The following is a 16,741-nucleotide window of genomic DNA, read 5'->3' on the forward strand; positions in this document are numbered from 1 at the left end:
GCAAAGTAGAAAGAGTTTGGCCTCATAAAATAATCCCCCAAACAGCTGTCAAAATTGACCAAAAACCATACATTTTATTCTGTCACTAATTGATATATACATTCATCACAATGGAAAATATTTTTGTTTTTAGAATATTTATTAGTGATGCATGCAATGATTACAGAATCACCAAAAAATGCAAAGAATGGCTGATTTTTCAACAATTACAAAAAGAGATTGAAAGCTTCGTCTGGCAGAGGAACAACTGACACTGAGCAAACCACCAGACTTGAGATCCGCCTCAGACAAGCATAAAGGTAAAGTTGGCTTTATATTTGCACATTCATTCATTTAGCAGTCTTTATATTGTTTACCATTTTACCTTGAATATTCGATCGGAATTAGCATGCAAATATGACTTCTAAACAACATTAACACAATCTAATTCACCGTGAACAATGTTGTACTTTGATAGTCATTTGCTGCTAATATAATTTCCCTATTTAGAATTTCTATGAGAATGTCTGAATATATGAAACCAACTTGACCTCTATCAGACAAGCTGATCTCTCCACATCAGATGAGGAAGTCTGAAATTACTGTGGAGTTTTTAACTTTGTCTTTTATTTAATTAAATACATCTATGTTTGAAGCCTGTTATGAATACCCTCAATGTGCAGTGTTTGTGTTGTAGGTCTCAGATGAGCCGACTGCTGGAGGAGGATGGGGTGGGGTTTTTCTTGTTTTTTTTAAATGTGTGTTTTCATTTTAAATAAAAATAAACTTATATTTACCCCACACTGGTTAATCTACGTGTTGCTCTTTAGTTCTACATTGTGATTTCCCAGCTGTTTGAGCACTGCATCAAGATTTAGTGATCCTGAAAAGTTCTTATATGGATCAGATTGATCCAATGCGATGTTGCTTTGAAAAACTGGCTCAAACAGTAAGCTGGATTACATGATCACGGATTGCAATAAAAAAATACTAAATCCGGATCAATTTTATCCAGATTAAACCTTTTTAAAAACCAAACAAAGGGCTAAGCCAAAAAGAAAATGAATGAATGAATGAATGAATGAATGAATGAATGAATGAATGAATGAATGAACATATTTAAAGAAACACAAATGTGTATACTGTATAACATTTGTAGGCTATAAATTTGTATTCATTAGAAAACAATTATACATTAAACAATGAATAATTTTTAGAAAGTGTAATCTGATTAAATAGCTAAATTAAAATAAACTAAAATAAAAGATTTGATTTAGAATCAATTGGGTGAATTAAAAATCATGGAAATAAGGCTATTAATGACTAAAATAATAATAATTATTATTATAATAATAATAATTCATGTAGGTCAAAATAAATTAATATTTTCATGTGAATCATGTCTTTACAAAAGACTTTAAGATCTCTTTACGACAGAGCATCATCATGACGTGAAATTAGATCACTGCTTTTTCTTAAGATCCTGTTTGACTAGTTCCTAAACCAGGCAAGCAGGTTGCGTCACTTCGGGGATTTCGATTTACAGTATATAATTTTATAAAAGTTTCTACATTTTAAAAAAACGCATATACGCTAGCCAATTTAATCTGCTGACATTCAGTCAACAAATCTGTGTGCGTCCTTTTAACTTAATCAGCAGCAGTGTCGTTTGTTTGTGTATCCTTGACCGCTGAAACATGACGAACCACTGAAAGTATTTCAGCCCGCAACTTCCCCATAGCAGAATGACGCGTATGGGCACAGTAAACAGTCGACTCCGTTCTGTTTGCCTTTAATAAGTCCACATCGATCATGGTTACCTGTCGAAAATACATCGCTCCTCTGGTCTTCAGCGCCCAGGTGGCCAGCTCGTTTTTTGACACCGCTCTCCAAATGGTCGTCAAAGAGCGATGCGCAAACGCCACGGACTCAGACGGCCAGCAGAAAGCCATCACCAACTTCAACATGACCTATAATATGATTGCCAAGTTCATGCCGTTTCTGCCCGCGATCCTCCTGGCTAAAGTCGGAGACAGGGGTTACAGGAAAGTGCCGATAGTCGTTCCACTGGTCGGCTACTTTCTGTCCAGAGGGTTGCTGCTGTTGGATGTCGCTTTTGATTGGCCTCTCCAGGTGCTGTACGCGGTGCCGGTGATCCACGGACTGTGCGGGGGATTCGCGTCCTACTGGGCCGGTGTGATGGCGCTGGTGTCTGTCAGCTCTGGGGAGGAGGAGCGCTCCGTGAGCATCATGATGACCGAGCTGGTGTACGGAATCGCCGGCTTCATCGGGAGTTTGGCTTCTGGTCACTTATTCGCCCTCTATACAGTTAATCTCAAGCAAGGGGTCATTTTATCCGGTTCTAGTGTGGTCCTGTATCTTTTATGCCTGCTTTACGCGGCGACTTTCCTGCGCGTGGGTCCTCCGGCGGTGCTTGGAGATCGGCTGGAGCGCCGGGAAAGTTTTGGCATCATCAACCACGAGGCCCGGGATAAAATCAACATCGCTTTGCTGTTCGTCAGTGGGATTCTGTACGATATCGCAGTGGCCGGAGGGATGGAGATGCTGGCGGCGTACGTGCTCAAAGAGCCGCTGAACTGGGGCGCGACGCTGGTGGGGTACGGGAACGCGGCGGGGTCCCTCCTCTTTATCACTAGCTTTTTGGGGGTGAAGATGTTCACGAGATTGTCTCTAAGGGACGAGAGCATGATCATGGTAGGCATGGTGTCTTTCGCGACTGGGATCTACTTCATGGCATTTGTGACCACAACTCCAATGTACTTTTTGGGTAAGTAATTAAAATTAAATAATTAAATATAAATTAAATTAATAAATAAAATAATTTAAACAAATATTTTATTTAGTTTTACTTGATGCTTAATTACTTCCCAGAGATGGGTTGCGGCTGGAAGGGCATCCGCTGCGTAAAAACTTGCTGGAATCAGTTGGCGGTTCATTCCGCGGTGGCGACCCCAGATTAATAAAGGGACTAAGCCGACAAAAAAAAGAATGAATGAATGAATTATGCTTAATTAACCCTTTTGCAAGCGTACTTGTGTCCAAAACAGACCAGAGAGCATACACTCCAAAAATATGTCTGCTGTTAGTTCAAACTACTTATTTAAAATGAGCTAAAAAATAAAAACAATTTTTGAGGTTTTAGGAGGAAAACTTAATTGTTTTGCGTTCAATTAACTTAAATTCTATAAAAAAATTATAAGATAACTTAATTCCTTCATGTTGTTTCAACACAAATCAGTTGTGTGGATTTTTTAGTGTAGAGTTTAAGTAAGAATTATTAGCCCCCCTGAATTATTTTCCCCCCAATTTCGGTTTAATAAAGAGATTTTTTCAACACATTTCTAAACATAATAGTTTTAATAACTCGTCTCTAATAACTGATTTATTTTATCTTTGCCAAGATGAAAGTAAATAATATTTGACTAAATATTCTTCAAGACACTTCTATACAGCTTAAAGTGACATTTAAAGGCTTAACTAGGTTAATTAGGTTAACTAGGCAGGTTGGGGTAATTAGGCAAGTTACTGTATAACGATGTTTTGTTCTGTAGAAAAAAATATAGCTTAAAGGGGCTAATAATATTGATCTTAAAATGATTTTTAAAAAAATTAAACAGCTTTCATTCTAGCTGAAATAATACAAATAAGACTTTCTCCAGAAGAAAAAATATTATCAGACATACTGTGAAAAATTCCTTGCTCTGTTAAACATCATTTGGGAAATATTTAAAAAAGAAAGAAAAATTAAAGGAAGGCGAATAATTCTGACTTCAGCTGTATATTAACTTTTTTCTGAAATCATAGTGCTAAATATAATTTATTGTTTTAACATTATTTCATGTTAATAAAAAATATATAAAGCATTTATGACTGAATAAACAAAAAAATAAAATGCAAAACATTTTATTTATATATTTTTTTTATTTAATGCAGTGTTTAGATTAACAAATTAGCAAAAGTGCTTCAAATTACATTAAATAGAGACATAGAGAGAAATAGAGATATTGTAGTCACTATATATAGCCTACCTGTGTTTATTTACACAGTATAGTTTAGGCTATATTGTCACATCTCTTCCCTGTTTTGTGTTCTCTTTGTTCTGCTTTCCTTTCAGTTTCTGTTACAGTCTTGTTTGAGTTTATCACTGAAAAAAAATAATCCAAAGATGGTTGCTTGGATTTAAGTTATGTTGTTGTAAACTGTTTATTTGGGCTGAATTTAAACAAGCAAATTAAGTTGAGCATTACTAAATGTAATTTGTTTAAATTCAACACATAAATTATTTTTTTCAGTGAACCGTGGCTTTGGACGACAGGAAAGGATTGTGTTTCAAAGATATTATACTAACTGAAAGCATTTAGACAGATTACCTCCTGCACCTTTAAATAGCAATGATATTCCCAACAATACCCTTTTTACTATACTTTTTGATCAAAATAGTCCCACCCTGGAGTGCATTCATTTTCCTTCAGCTTAGTCCCTTTATTCATAAGAGGTCTTATGGCTGCAGATGCCACTGGGTTAACTCACTGTGGACAACATACCGCTTGGGTATCGATGTCACTTAAAAAACTAAAATTTACATTTAAAAAACTAAATAATAATAATAATAATAATAATAATAATAATAATAATAAATCCAAACATTTCTCTAAATTATTCTAATGAAACAAAACAAAAACTTTCCATTAAATACGAATCTGTCGCCAATAGCCTAGTGGTTAAGTGCGCCAACATATAGCACCATGGTGCTCTTGGCGACCCAAGTTCGATTCCCAGCTCGAGGTCCTTTGCTGTCCCTTCCCCTCTCTCTGCTCCCAATACTTTCCTATTTAATAAATAATTTAAAAATATACAAATCTGGTCAATTTTTATGGCTGTAACAGTAGCTGTTTGGCCGAAAAAAAGACGGGCTTCGGGTCAAACTCATGCCAAAAAATTAGATAAGCTAGCCTGTTGGACAAGGGTAGGGCTACAGCCTGTGCGTCTCGAGCCAGGGCAGGGTTAATATTTAATTATCCAGAGTTTGTTTTACCTTCTTATTAAATAAAAAATGTAGCTATCCATCTATGGTTAAATATGTATGTATACATATTAGGCTTTGCATTTGGGTAAAATTTTAGTGCTATTTTAGCCTTTAATTGACCTGAGCTTTTAATGTATGCATTGTGGCTGAATTTGTAAGTGTGCATTCCCATACAGGCCGTACAAAATATTGTACTATTTCAATGAAGTTATTTTAAAAATGTACAATTTGGCCGAGGCAGCAAAGCTTACAGCAATAAGGAGGCTGGTTTGAGTCCATTTCTGTGGTGTGTTTACATGTTCTCCCTGTCTGTGGGTTTTCTCTGGGTGTTCTGGTTCCCCGCAGTCCAAAGACATGCACTTTAGGAGAACTGGTGTGTGTGAATGAGAGAGTGTATGGGTGTTTCCCAGTACTGGGTTGCAACTGGAAGGGCATCCGCTGTGTAAAACATATGCAGGAATAGTTGGCGGTTCATTGCACACTCTCAGAAATAAAGGTACATTAGCTGTCACTGGGGTGGTACCTTTTCAAAAGATACACATGTGTACCTGAAGGGTCCATTTTGGTACCTCAAAAGTATATATTAGTACCTAAACATTTTAAGAGGAACACTTTTGTACTTTTTAGGTACTGATATGTACCCTTGGGGTATTAATGTAAACCATTTAGTTACAAATTTGTACCTTTCGAAAAGGCACCACCCCAGTAATAGCTCATGTACCTTTATTTCTGAGGGTGCACTGTGGTGACCCCTGATAAATAAAAGGAAATGAATGGACTGTAAGTTCAGAAAGCACATGCAAATAAAAATACGCTAACTGAGAAAGGATTTTCATCAAACAGACAACATACTCTCAAGCAAATACTCAAAACACATGCAAATGGAGAAATCTATTGCAAATAGCAGACCGCAATGAAAATGTATTGGGGGACCCCAAACACTGCAATTCATTCAACATAAAATGTGCAAGCTTTTGTTCATTTTTAGGGCTAGAATATAGAAACCACAGAACCAGGATGTTAAAATAAACAATAAACTCACTTCTCAGATCTGTGACAACACCGCTGACTCCAAACAGGAAGGAGACGGTTTGTTACTTTTCCTTTGTGGTCGGCTTTATTTACATCATGCTCTTTCATCCACATTTGAAGGAAGAGGCTGAGATCACTGCGTTCACTGTAGGTTTAGGAGAGTAATCAATGCTACATGGTGTTCGACAGGGTGTTCGCTTTGTTTAGTATTGAAAATTACTGCTCTAATTCTAAACTGAGAGCAGTGAATCTGGTAGACATGAAACCACATCTGAAAGCGAAAGTAAAAGCACAAATAATTTTTACATATCGACAGCAGTTCGATGATGTGTACATTTTACACAATATTATATATTACTCCAGTATGAATAATGATAGGGTAACATCTATGTTACCGCAGCTATGTTTACTGTAACCTGTTTGCTGCTATCCTCCCTATATATGAACAATATCACATGAGTAGCAGTGCGATATGGCTGTTTATCAGCAGGGGTTGGAGGCGTGTGTTGGTCATTTGTCAACACTGGGATGTGAAAATAAGGGATATGCCCACCATAATAAGGGATATCCCCCTATATTTTTGCGCCAATTCAAATTGCGTGTACAGAATCCGTTTGGGAAACATCATCTATTTATCAGCTGACAGTCACGCACCGCTATATGACTGTTTTGAAGATTGCATACGATGGTACATGTAATGAAAAAGAAAGGGAATCCCGCCAATTTTACATAAATATATATATATATATATATATATATATATATATATATATATATATATATATATATATATATATATATATATATATATATATATTTATTTATTTATTTATTTTATTTTTAAGTGCTTTTTAATGCCTAAATAAAACGAAAGCACAGAACAGACTCACATTTAAGAGCAAGGGTCGACTCCTGGTGGTTTGGTGGTATGAGTTGCGTATAGGGAGGATCGGCTTATTATTATTTATTTTTTTATTCTTATTATTTATTGCCACCCTTCAGAGAAAGACTGAAAATACAGGAGAAATACTGAAAAAATACTTTAACAGGATGATAGCATGATAGAACTGTAAAATACGGGAGAATCCCGGGAAAAGTGGGAGGGTTGACAGGTATGGTGTTGGCTCGAGGTAGCAGGCCAAGTGCCGTAGTGTCCCACCAGTGATGATATACAGCCATATCGCACTGCTACTCGTGAGATATTGCGTTTACACAACCGTTTGACTGCATAATCGCATAATCGTGTATATAAAAAAGAAAATCAAACACAGAGTCTAAATATCCCTTTGTATGAGGAACTACTTTCTTTCGCCATTCATTCACATCTGCAGCTCTGAGCTCAGAGATAGATGAGCCCAAGGTTCCCACCTAGTCAATAAGCATGTAAGGTGATACAAGATCAGGTAGTTTTCAAAGACTCCCCCAATTTGTTCAGCCTATTCCTTCATTAACAATAACAGCCACATAGGAATAGACCGCCATCCACACCAGTGCATATGTAACGGAGGCCAGCTAGTGGGTAGCTAGCTAGCTAGAGGCCATGGTCTTTAGCCTCCTTGGTAGAGCAACTGACTCCCATGTGGAAGGTTGCCGGTTCGATCCCAGCTCGGAGCGGGTTGGGTAGCGTAGAACTGGTGGGGTTACATTGGTGCCGTGACCCGGATAGGAGTGAGGTTGAGGGGGGTGAGTGTAACGGAGGCAAGCTAGCGTGTGCTGTGCTGGAAAACCTCACTCCTCTGACCTCTAAAGGTGCTCTAGCGACAGACGCTAGAGGCCATGGTCTTTAGCCTCCTTGGTAGAGCATGCGAAAGGTTGCCGGTTCGATCCCAGCTCAGATCGGGTTGGGTGGCGTAGAACCGATGGGGTTACACATACTCACGTAGAGAAGCTCAGTAATAAAGTGCTTGTTACTGTTACTGTTAGTTCACTTATGTCTCATGTCTTTGGACTGTGGGAGGAATCCGGAGGGGAAACCCACGCCAACATGGGGAGAACATGTAAACTCTGCACAGAAATGCCGAATGGCCCAGCTAGGACTTGTGCCAGCAACCTCCTTGCTGTGAGGCAGCAGTGCTAGCCACTGAGCCACCGTGTTGCCCAATCCTAGATTTAACTAGAAAAGAGGAGGGAGAAGGGGTAGATGGGGAGGGGTCTTCCAAAATTAAGATAGGGACTAAAGTAAAGCTGCGGTCACACTAGAGTTTGAGCTTGCGAAATTCTGTTGTACAGCGCTGCGAAAAGGATTGAACAAGATGATTAGACGTTTAATAAAGCAAGCAATTGGTCCATTTTTTACATTTCCGTCCAGATAGGTCATGTTTTTATCCTCGATTGGTCTCACGCAGTCATGTGATGCGATTTTCACAGGTCAGAGTTCACCAAGCTTGAACTTTCCGATGCAGCGATCTCCAAAACATGTTGCACGAACTTGCTTTTCCGATCTGACACATTCACGTGTGTATTAATGGAAGTCTATGGGGAGGAAAGTCCAGTGTGACCACAGCTTTAGGCAGGATATTTATGTTGAGTTTGGAATGATCTGATTGGCTAGCTAATGATTACTGATGGGGGACCAGCTGCAATCAATCATATGACTGGCTCCTCTCGAAGCTTCACTTAATACAGTGATCTGAGGTTTTTGTCTTGTCTTTATTTTTTAGCTCGCTCCGTCACTCTGTTTGCTCTGATTCCAATGCCCACCATTCGCTCGCTGCTGTCCAAACAAGTCAAGGGAACATCATACGGTAGGTTGCTATTTATTGACCACTAAACTTTCCTGAAAAAGAAGCTAAGACTTCAATTTTTGTAATTTGCATGTTTGTTCATATATCCGTTCCAGCCTGATCTCACAAGAAAACGTAAGTATTTTACGTTTTGCCAGTTTAGTGGCTAATTCGTACAAATTCGTACGAGTTCAGTCGTACGAAATTGTACGATTTTAAAAAGGAGACGTGGCACCTAACCCCACCCCTAAACCCAACTGTCATTGGGGGATGAGCAAATTGTACTAAAATGTACGAACTAGATTGTACGAATTAGCCACTAAATGATAAAGTAACGAATTGCCGTGAGATCGTGTTGATCTGTTCACAAAACCTTGTCACTAAGACCTCTCCTAAATAGTTTGACCTAAAAGTATGCATACAGTGATGGCTGATAAAGAGGGGAGGGATAGAGTCTCTGTGAGGGATTATTTAATGAAAATGTAATTGGCAAAAATGTAGAACCCGATATTATTTTTCCATATTCAAATAGAGGTTTTAAAACAAAAAATGATGTCATATTCAAATAAAAAGTTGAACATGTAGGCAAAGTAAAGAATTGCATTGTAAAAACTATGTTTATTGGTTTTAATGATTTAGGCATAAAATTAAAATGTTCTTCCTGTGTTACACATTAATGTATTTTCTTTAATAAAAAAAATTACAAATGTATATTTAAATGCTTTTAAATAATTACCAAATTAGAATTCATAACATGTGGTTGTAATATGTATATTTTTGTCTGTGTGTGCTTAAATAAAAGTACAAAATATTTTTGAAAACATATTTCTGACCATACGGGAATACCACTGCAATGAGGATGATAACTTATCAAAAGACTATTTTGGTCAAATATTTTTAAAATGTTTTCTTTCCAAGGCAGAACAGCCATTTTCATCAAATGGCTAAATATTTCACAAACTTGAAGCTACTGCTAAAATCCTTTATGAAATAATTTAGGGCTCCTAAATTTACAGTAGCGCTGACACACTTATTTTTGAGATTTTCTCCTAAACCAAACTTTTAAGTCGCTTTGAACAAAAGCGTCATGTAAATGAACAATTTAGGAGCTACTTTTAGCCTGTTTTATCTTTTATGAACATGGACCTTGGTTTATGACCTGAGAAAGTGAAGTGAAAACAAAACTCTGAAAAACACAGAAGTGAAACTCTATCTGAGTGTATTCACAGATGGAGTCCACACGAACACATTTGTTTATGGTAACAAGAAGTAGCTTTAAAGGCACATGTAAATTGATCCATTCTAACCCCTTTTTTGATGGTTTTGGAGATGTTATCAGTGTTTACCAACCCCCATGTTTTCGAAACACCCACCTCATGCTCAGTGATATAAATAATCTTCCGGTTGGTTGATTTCTTTGAAAGAGGTTAACATTTGGTATAACAGAAAAGTAGAATGGCCAAATAATGAACCCTGAGGCACTCCAGTATTTAGCCAATTGATTTAAACACTTCTTTCCTTGAAGATAACTTGGTAAAACAATTTAGATCTGAACAGTACCACTTTAGAGAGAGTGCACAGGACACATTTTACCCCAGCTACAGAGAAAATTAGCTTGAGACCATGTGTACTTTCTTTATTAACACACAACTAAGAACAATATGTTGTAATCAGAGAAATTAAGAGTTTAGATGCAAAAAAAACTCTAAATGCCGTCTGCAATTTTCCTCTAAAATTAGCATTTTTATCAGGTTCCTGGGTGTGTGTTCAGTAATATCACTTTCATTCACTTTCAAAGTCCTTTTCTTGGTCTTTAAAGTGAAATATCTTAACATAAACAAAGTAAGCTGAGAAAAATGTTCATTTCTGATAGAAATTTTAAACAGCACTTAGAAGTTTTTGCATCTGAACTGTTTAAATTAAGCTTTTCGAAGCTCTCACAAGTGCCCTGCACACACAAGAAACAGGAATATTCAAAAACGTCTTTCGTTTATTAATAAACTATAGGAACCAGGAACACAAGAACCAAGTACATTGACTATACCCTGCTAAAAAATCCAGCTTAAACTAGCCTAGGCTGTTTGGCTGGTTTTAGCTGGTTGACCAGGCTGGTTTTAGAAGGGTTTTGGCCATTTCCAAGCTGGTTTGCAGCCATTTCCAGTCTGGTCTTACTGGTCAGGCTGGAAAATGACCACCCAAATCCAGCTAAAACTAGCTTGACCAGCCTGGTTTAAGGTGGACAAAGCTGGTTTTGGCTGGAGAAGCTGGTTTTAGCTGGTCATCTCCCAGCCTGACCAGCAAAGACCAGGCTGGAAATGGCTGGAAACCAGCCTGGAAGTGGCTAAAACCCCTCTAAAACCAGGCTGGTCGACCAGCTAAAACCAGCCAACCACCCTAGGCTGGTTTAAGCTGGATTTTTCAGCAGGGTATAAAACCAAAAATAAAAAGAAACAAATCTTACAGTATAAATACACAGGACATGATGAACTTTATTACAAACAGGGGTGAGACACAGGTGAAACTAATCAATACAAATAAATGGCTGGAAAACAGAACAAAGGAATTACCTAATACAAACAAAAGCATAGAAAACATAGAACACATGACACAGGGAAACACAGAACCTGACACTCTCAAGTCAACTGAGTTAGTTGCTTTATAAAATGATTGACCATTTTGAAGCATTCAAACAACACTGTCTGCTGGCACCTGCTGGTTAAGAGTCTAAATGCAATGAAAACTCAACCCAAGCATCCATAATCACACTTTTTTGTAAATCAATTGCAAACTTTTTCATGAACGAGTAACCTATGACATGTAATTTAAATAATATAGTTGTTGTGAAATAAATAAATAAAAATAAATATTACAAATGCAGGTTTCAGAGCTGGGCCCACTGTTCCTTTAATACCCACACATATAATCAAGGAATAGTGAGGTTGGTTATGGGATGCCAAGCTGAACAAGCTCCTTTTAAACTTTAATTAGGGACTGTTTATTTAGCATGTCTTTATAATTATTATTATTATTTTTAATTGACAATTTTCATGATTAGCTACTTTCATCCCACAGGCATTACCTTTGTCATGCTCCAATTGTCCTTCAAACTTGCGAGTTTGGCCACCACACCAATCTATACTAAGATTTATCAAGCCACACTCGACACCTTCCCAGGGTTCGTCTTCATCCTGTCCAGCATCTTCACTGTTCTTTCTATTGTACCCATTAGGTAAGCTGAACATTTATTTATTATTATTTATTTATTAAGCTTTTAATTATGATAATCACCATCATGTCATTCTAAAAAATAATCCTTTTGTCTTTATGTTTTTGTATATCAAGTATTGTAGGATGTCGCTCTTCAAGACAAAACGGATATGAGAGAATTCAAGGGAACTGACAGCATCGAAGACTTTCTCAGAAGTGGACAAGTCTTCAAAATATGCGTCTTTGCACAATAAATTATTAGGTTTACACTGATGTTTCATGCAGTTGAAACCAGAGGTATACATACACTAAAAAAAGGAACATAACCATTTTTTTAAAAATGTCTGATGATAAATCATACTAAACGTTTACTATTTTAGGTTCGTTAGGATTACCTAAATAATTTACTTTTGCTAAATGCCAGAATAATTAGAGAATTTGTTTTTGAGAATTTTTTATTAATTTCTAGACAGTCAAAAGTTTACATACACTTCCTTAGTATTTTTTTAGCTTTGATTTTAAAGCTGTATAACTTTGGTTAAATGTTTTAGGTATCCTTCCACAAGCTTCTCCCAATTGTTTGCAGGAATTTTGGCCAATTCCTCCTGACAGAATTGGTGTAAGAGTCAGATTTGTTGGCTGTCTTGCTCGCACAAGCTTTTTCAACTCTACCCACAAATTTTCTATAGGATTGAGATCAGGGCTTTGTGATGGCCACTCCAAAACATTCACTCTGTTGTCTTTAAAGCACATTTTAACTAATTTGGCAGTATGTTTAGGATCATGGTCTGTTTGAAAGACCCATTTGTGGCCAAGTTTTAATTTCCTGGCTGATGTCCTGAGATGTTGCTTCAGTATTTCTACATATTGTTCTTTCTTCATGATGCCATCTATGCTGTGAAGTGGACCAGTCCCTCCTGCAGCAAAACAGCCCCACAACATGATGCTGCTGCCCCCATACTTCACAGTTGGGATGGCGTTCCTAGGCTTGTAAGCTTTCCCCTTTGTCCTCCAAATGTAACACTGGTCATTATGGCCAAACAGTTCAATCTCAGCAGACCACAGGACATGTCTCCAAAAATTATTCTTTTCCCCAGTGTAATTTAGCAAATTGTAATCTGGCTTTTTTGTTGATTCTGGCTTGTTGGTTTTCCCATGTTGTCACACAAGGAAGCAGTGTGTTTGAGGTTTTCCTTAAATGCTATTCTACAGCTGTGCCTCCAATTAACTCAAATGTTGTCAATTAGCCAATCAGAAACTTCCAAAACCTTGACACCATCATCTGAGCTTTTTCAAAGGCAGAATAAACTTATTGTATTTAAACTTGACTTGACTCAAGAAAAGTCATAACAATTTCTCAAAACATATCTCTCTCATTATTCTGCTATTAAGCATAACATAAGCTAATTTGATAATCATAACTTACATTAAAGAGAAAAGGTTTAGTCACATTAACATCATTTTTAAAATGGTTATGTTTCTTTTTATACAGTGTATGTAAACTTCTGGTTTCAACTGTACATTTGAAAATATTTGTTTTTATCAGTCAGTTGACTAGACGTCATCTTGTTATCTACTGGAATAGATAACGTTACTTTCTGTTGCACATTTGTGGTCGTGAAATTTGTACAGATCATTTGAAGTCTGTGTAATGAACAGAACACCTGACAAATAATGCTGGGCGGTCATTCACCGGTGTCTAGATATTTTGTTTACACATTATTTTAAGCTTCCATTTGTTAGCTAGATAACCGCATTATTTAAAAATAAACTAACAATCAAAGATACTTCTGAATTGTATTGATATTAAACATAGCATTCACTAGTATGGTAATGAAATCTGAAGCTCTTTCTGAATTATTTAACTGACTAACACCAACTAACACTGAAAGCTGCATAATTATTAAACAAAGATGAATAGGTGCTGTTAGTCATTGTAAGTTTATTGATATAATAACAATGCTAACATTAACAAGCTAATGATAGCCAGACCTTATTGTAAGAATTTACTGATATTTCTGTGCTGCACTGATCATATGAAATGACTTCTTGATGTACAGATTTTGCAATAAATTGAATCATTTGTACATACGTGTATCTTATATACAATTTAAATATTCAGAAAATATAACTCAAGCAATCGTTGTTCTGTAATGACAGTCTACGATTTTGCGAAGTTTTACATGACTTGTATTATATATTAATAATTTTTATTGCATGGTCTAATATTAAAACATTTTGGTAAAAGGTATAAGAAAATAAAACACCATAGACTGTAAGATATTATTTGTACAGCCTATATTCATGAGCAATATCACACTCTTAGCAGTGCGATGTGGCTGTATATCGGCATTGGTGGGAGGCGTGCATTGCCTTAGTGCCCCTTAGGGTCATACCTTTAAACTGTTATCCTGCATTTGACAAATCATTTTTAAAAAGGGTTTCCAGGTGGCTTCGAAGCCGACAGTGTTATCAGAAAGATTGTGTCTTAGTCTCTCTAAATGTAAAGTGGTATAGAATACTGAAAGCCAGGATTTAAAAAGTGGTTTTGATGCCTTTTCCATAAAGAAAGAATAATTTTTTTTTAGCTAACATCATTCCATATTGGACAACTTTTTAAAATTGACGACTGGACTACGATATGAGTCAGACCAACCCCTAATTTTTGACGAGAATATAAATAAAGGATTCAGTGGATTGCATTGTTGTTTAACAACCCTCTTGAAAAACCCAGCTTAAACCAGCCTAGGCTGGTTGGCTGGTTTTAGCTTGTCGACCAGACTGGTTTTAGAGGGGTTTTGGCCACTTCCAGGCTGGTTTCCAGCCATTTCCAGCCTGGTCTTAGCTGATCAGGCTGGGAGATGACCAGCTAAAACCAGCTTGGCCAGCCTTGCCAAGCTGGGAGTCCAGCCAAAACCAGCTATATCCAGCTTAAACCAGGCTGGTCAAGCTGGTTTTAGCTGGATTTGGCTGGTCATTTTCCAGCCTGACCAGCTAAGACCAATTTACACATGGCAATTTAAGTCATTTGAAATATCAAAACTGGTATAGGAAATGTCGAGAGTTGAAAAAAAAAATGAATGTGCTAAAACTGTATCGCCTACCTCATTTTCAGCCGCGTTAAATTCAAAATGGCGTCAAACCTGAAGAGAATCTATCCAGCAGATAAGTCACTGTGGAGGACCTGCTATCTGAGGAGAAGGAGAAAGGTTTTATTAAAAGAAAATACTTTTTCACAGAAAAGAAAATATCAGTTGTATTGCAGTTTTGAAACACTAGAGGGCGAGCGCTGATTACTCACGACTGCAAAGCCTGTTTTCTGCAGTTATTGTGGTAAATTAAAAGCTTCTTACCTTGGGAACAGACTAACCGAGGAATAAAATAACCCTGAATTTATACATCGCTTCCCATTTTGGCTAATAAACAACAAACTGGTTAATAACAACAACGTTTTTTCCACTCATAACAGTTCCAAGGGCGAAAATGGTTCTTTAGATTAATATTTTTACATTTTTCATACACAAAAAATGTTCTATTAACACAATGTTTATTGAAAGGTTGTTTTGTCACCCAAAATGCTTCCACTTCTGAAACTTACTTTTAAACGGTAAGTTTTGCAGTAACTCAAAAGAAAACTACATCACAAATATGCAGAATTTTGAGATCTATGTATGTATAAAACATGTACAGAAATCTGTTCTTTTTTTATTAATAATGATTTATTTTTAATTAATAATTGCATGCTGGTGGTGAGTCATTAACAACAAAGAGGATAAAAAAATCCAAATTTGAAAATGTATAATTCTCAAATTTACAATTTAGTTAATAAATTAAGAATAACATTCATTCATTTTCTTCTCGGCTTAGTCCCTTTATTAATCTGGGGTCGCCACAGCGGAATGAACCGCCAACTTATCCAGCATATGTTTTACGCAGCGGATGCTCTTTTAGCTGTAACCCATCACTGGGAAACATCCATGCATTCTCATTCACACACACACTACAGTCAATTTTAGCATACGCAATACACCTATAGCGCATGTCTTTGGACTGTGGGGGAAACCAGAGCACCTGGATGTAACCCACGTGAACACAGGGAGAAAATGAACTCTACAGAAATGCCAATGCACCCAGCCGAGGCTCGAACCAGCGACCTTGCTGTGAGGCGAACGTGATACCCACTGCGCCACCCTGAGAAAAAAAAAAACAATAATTTCTGTCTTATTCTGTGAATATTGATGGCAAAATCGTTACAAATTTAAAATAAAAATTTTATTTAAAGCTTTTTTTCATGAAATAAAAGTGTATATTTGTTGTATATTTATTTATAGATTTATAAATACAGTTACAAAAAATACAGTTTTTTATCACAACATAAAGCGTGTTATTCTTTACAGTTGTGATTTTCTTTACAACAAGCTTAAATTACAATATTTCTATTTGGAACTTGAAAAACGTCTACCTTTATAAAAGAAAAACTATTCATGCATTTCACGTAATTATGATTATTTTAAAAGGCAAAACAATTCTGAGCTTTTATTTAAATTTGAAGAAAAACTTCAAGTCAGAATTTGCCAGGGGTATGAATAAATAAACTTGCAAAATGATAAATATAATTCTGGAGCTACATTGTTTTCAGGAGGAAATACTGTATTATACCATATACATACATTTAAAATGACTGGTATGCATAATTTGTGCTCTATGAATCTTGATCTGTCATGGAAATGTCATAATACAAAATTAAAACAAA

The 16,741-nt window shown here is 36.6% G+C and overlaps 2 protein-coding genes across 2 annotated transcripts in view; both read left to right on the forward strand.

Moving 5' to 3' along the window:
* The window catches only part of lyrm7 (LYR motif containing 7), a 434,641-nt gene that overhangs the window by 387,765 nt on the left and 30,135 nt on the right, over nt 1-16,741 (forward strand). The gene's annotated exons all lie outside the window — the stretch shown is intronic.
* Nucleotides 1,719-14,073, forward strand: slc46a2 (solute carrier family 46 member 2). The gene is made up of 4 exons (XM_017357996.3): nt 1,719-2,767; nt 8,719-8,802; nt 11,854-12,010; nt 12,124-14,073. Exons 1-4 carry the CDS (start codon nt 1,792-1,794, stop codon nt 12,179-12,181), a joined length of 1,275 nt encoding a protein of 424 aa, XP_017213485.1. The 5' UTR covers nt 1,719-1,791; the 3' UTR covers nt 12,182-14,073.

Source organism: Danio rerio, chromosome 10, assembly GCF_049306965.1.
Source record: "Danio rerio strain Tuebingen ecotype United States chromosome 10, GRCz12tu, whole genome shotgun sequence".
Taxonomy (NCBI): Eukaryota; Metazoa; Chordata; class Actinopteri; order Cypriniformes; family Danionidae; genus Danio; species Danio rerio.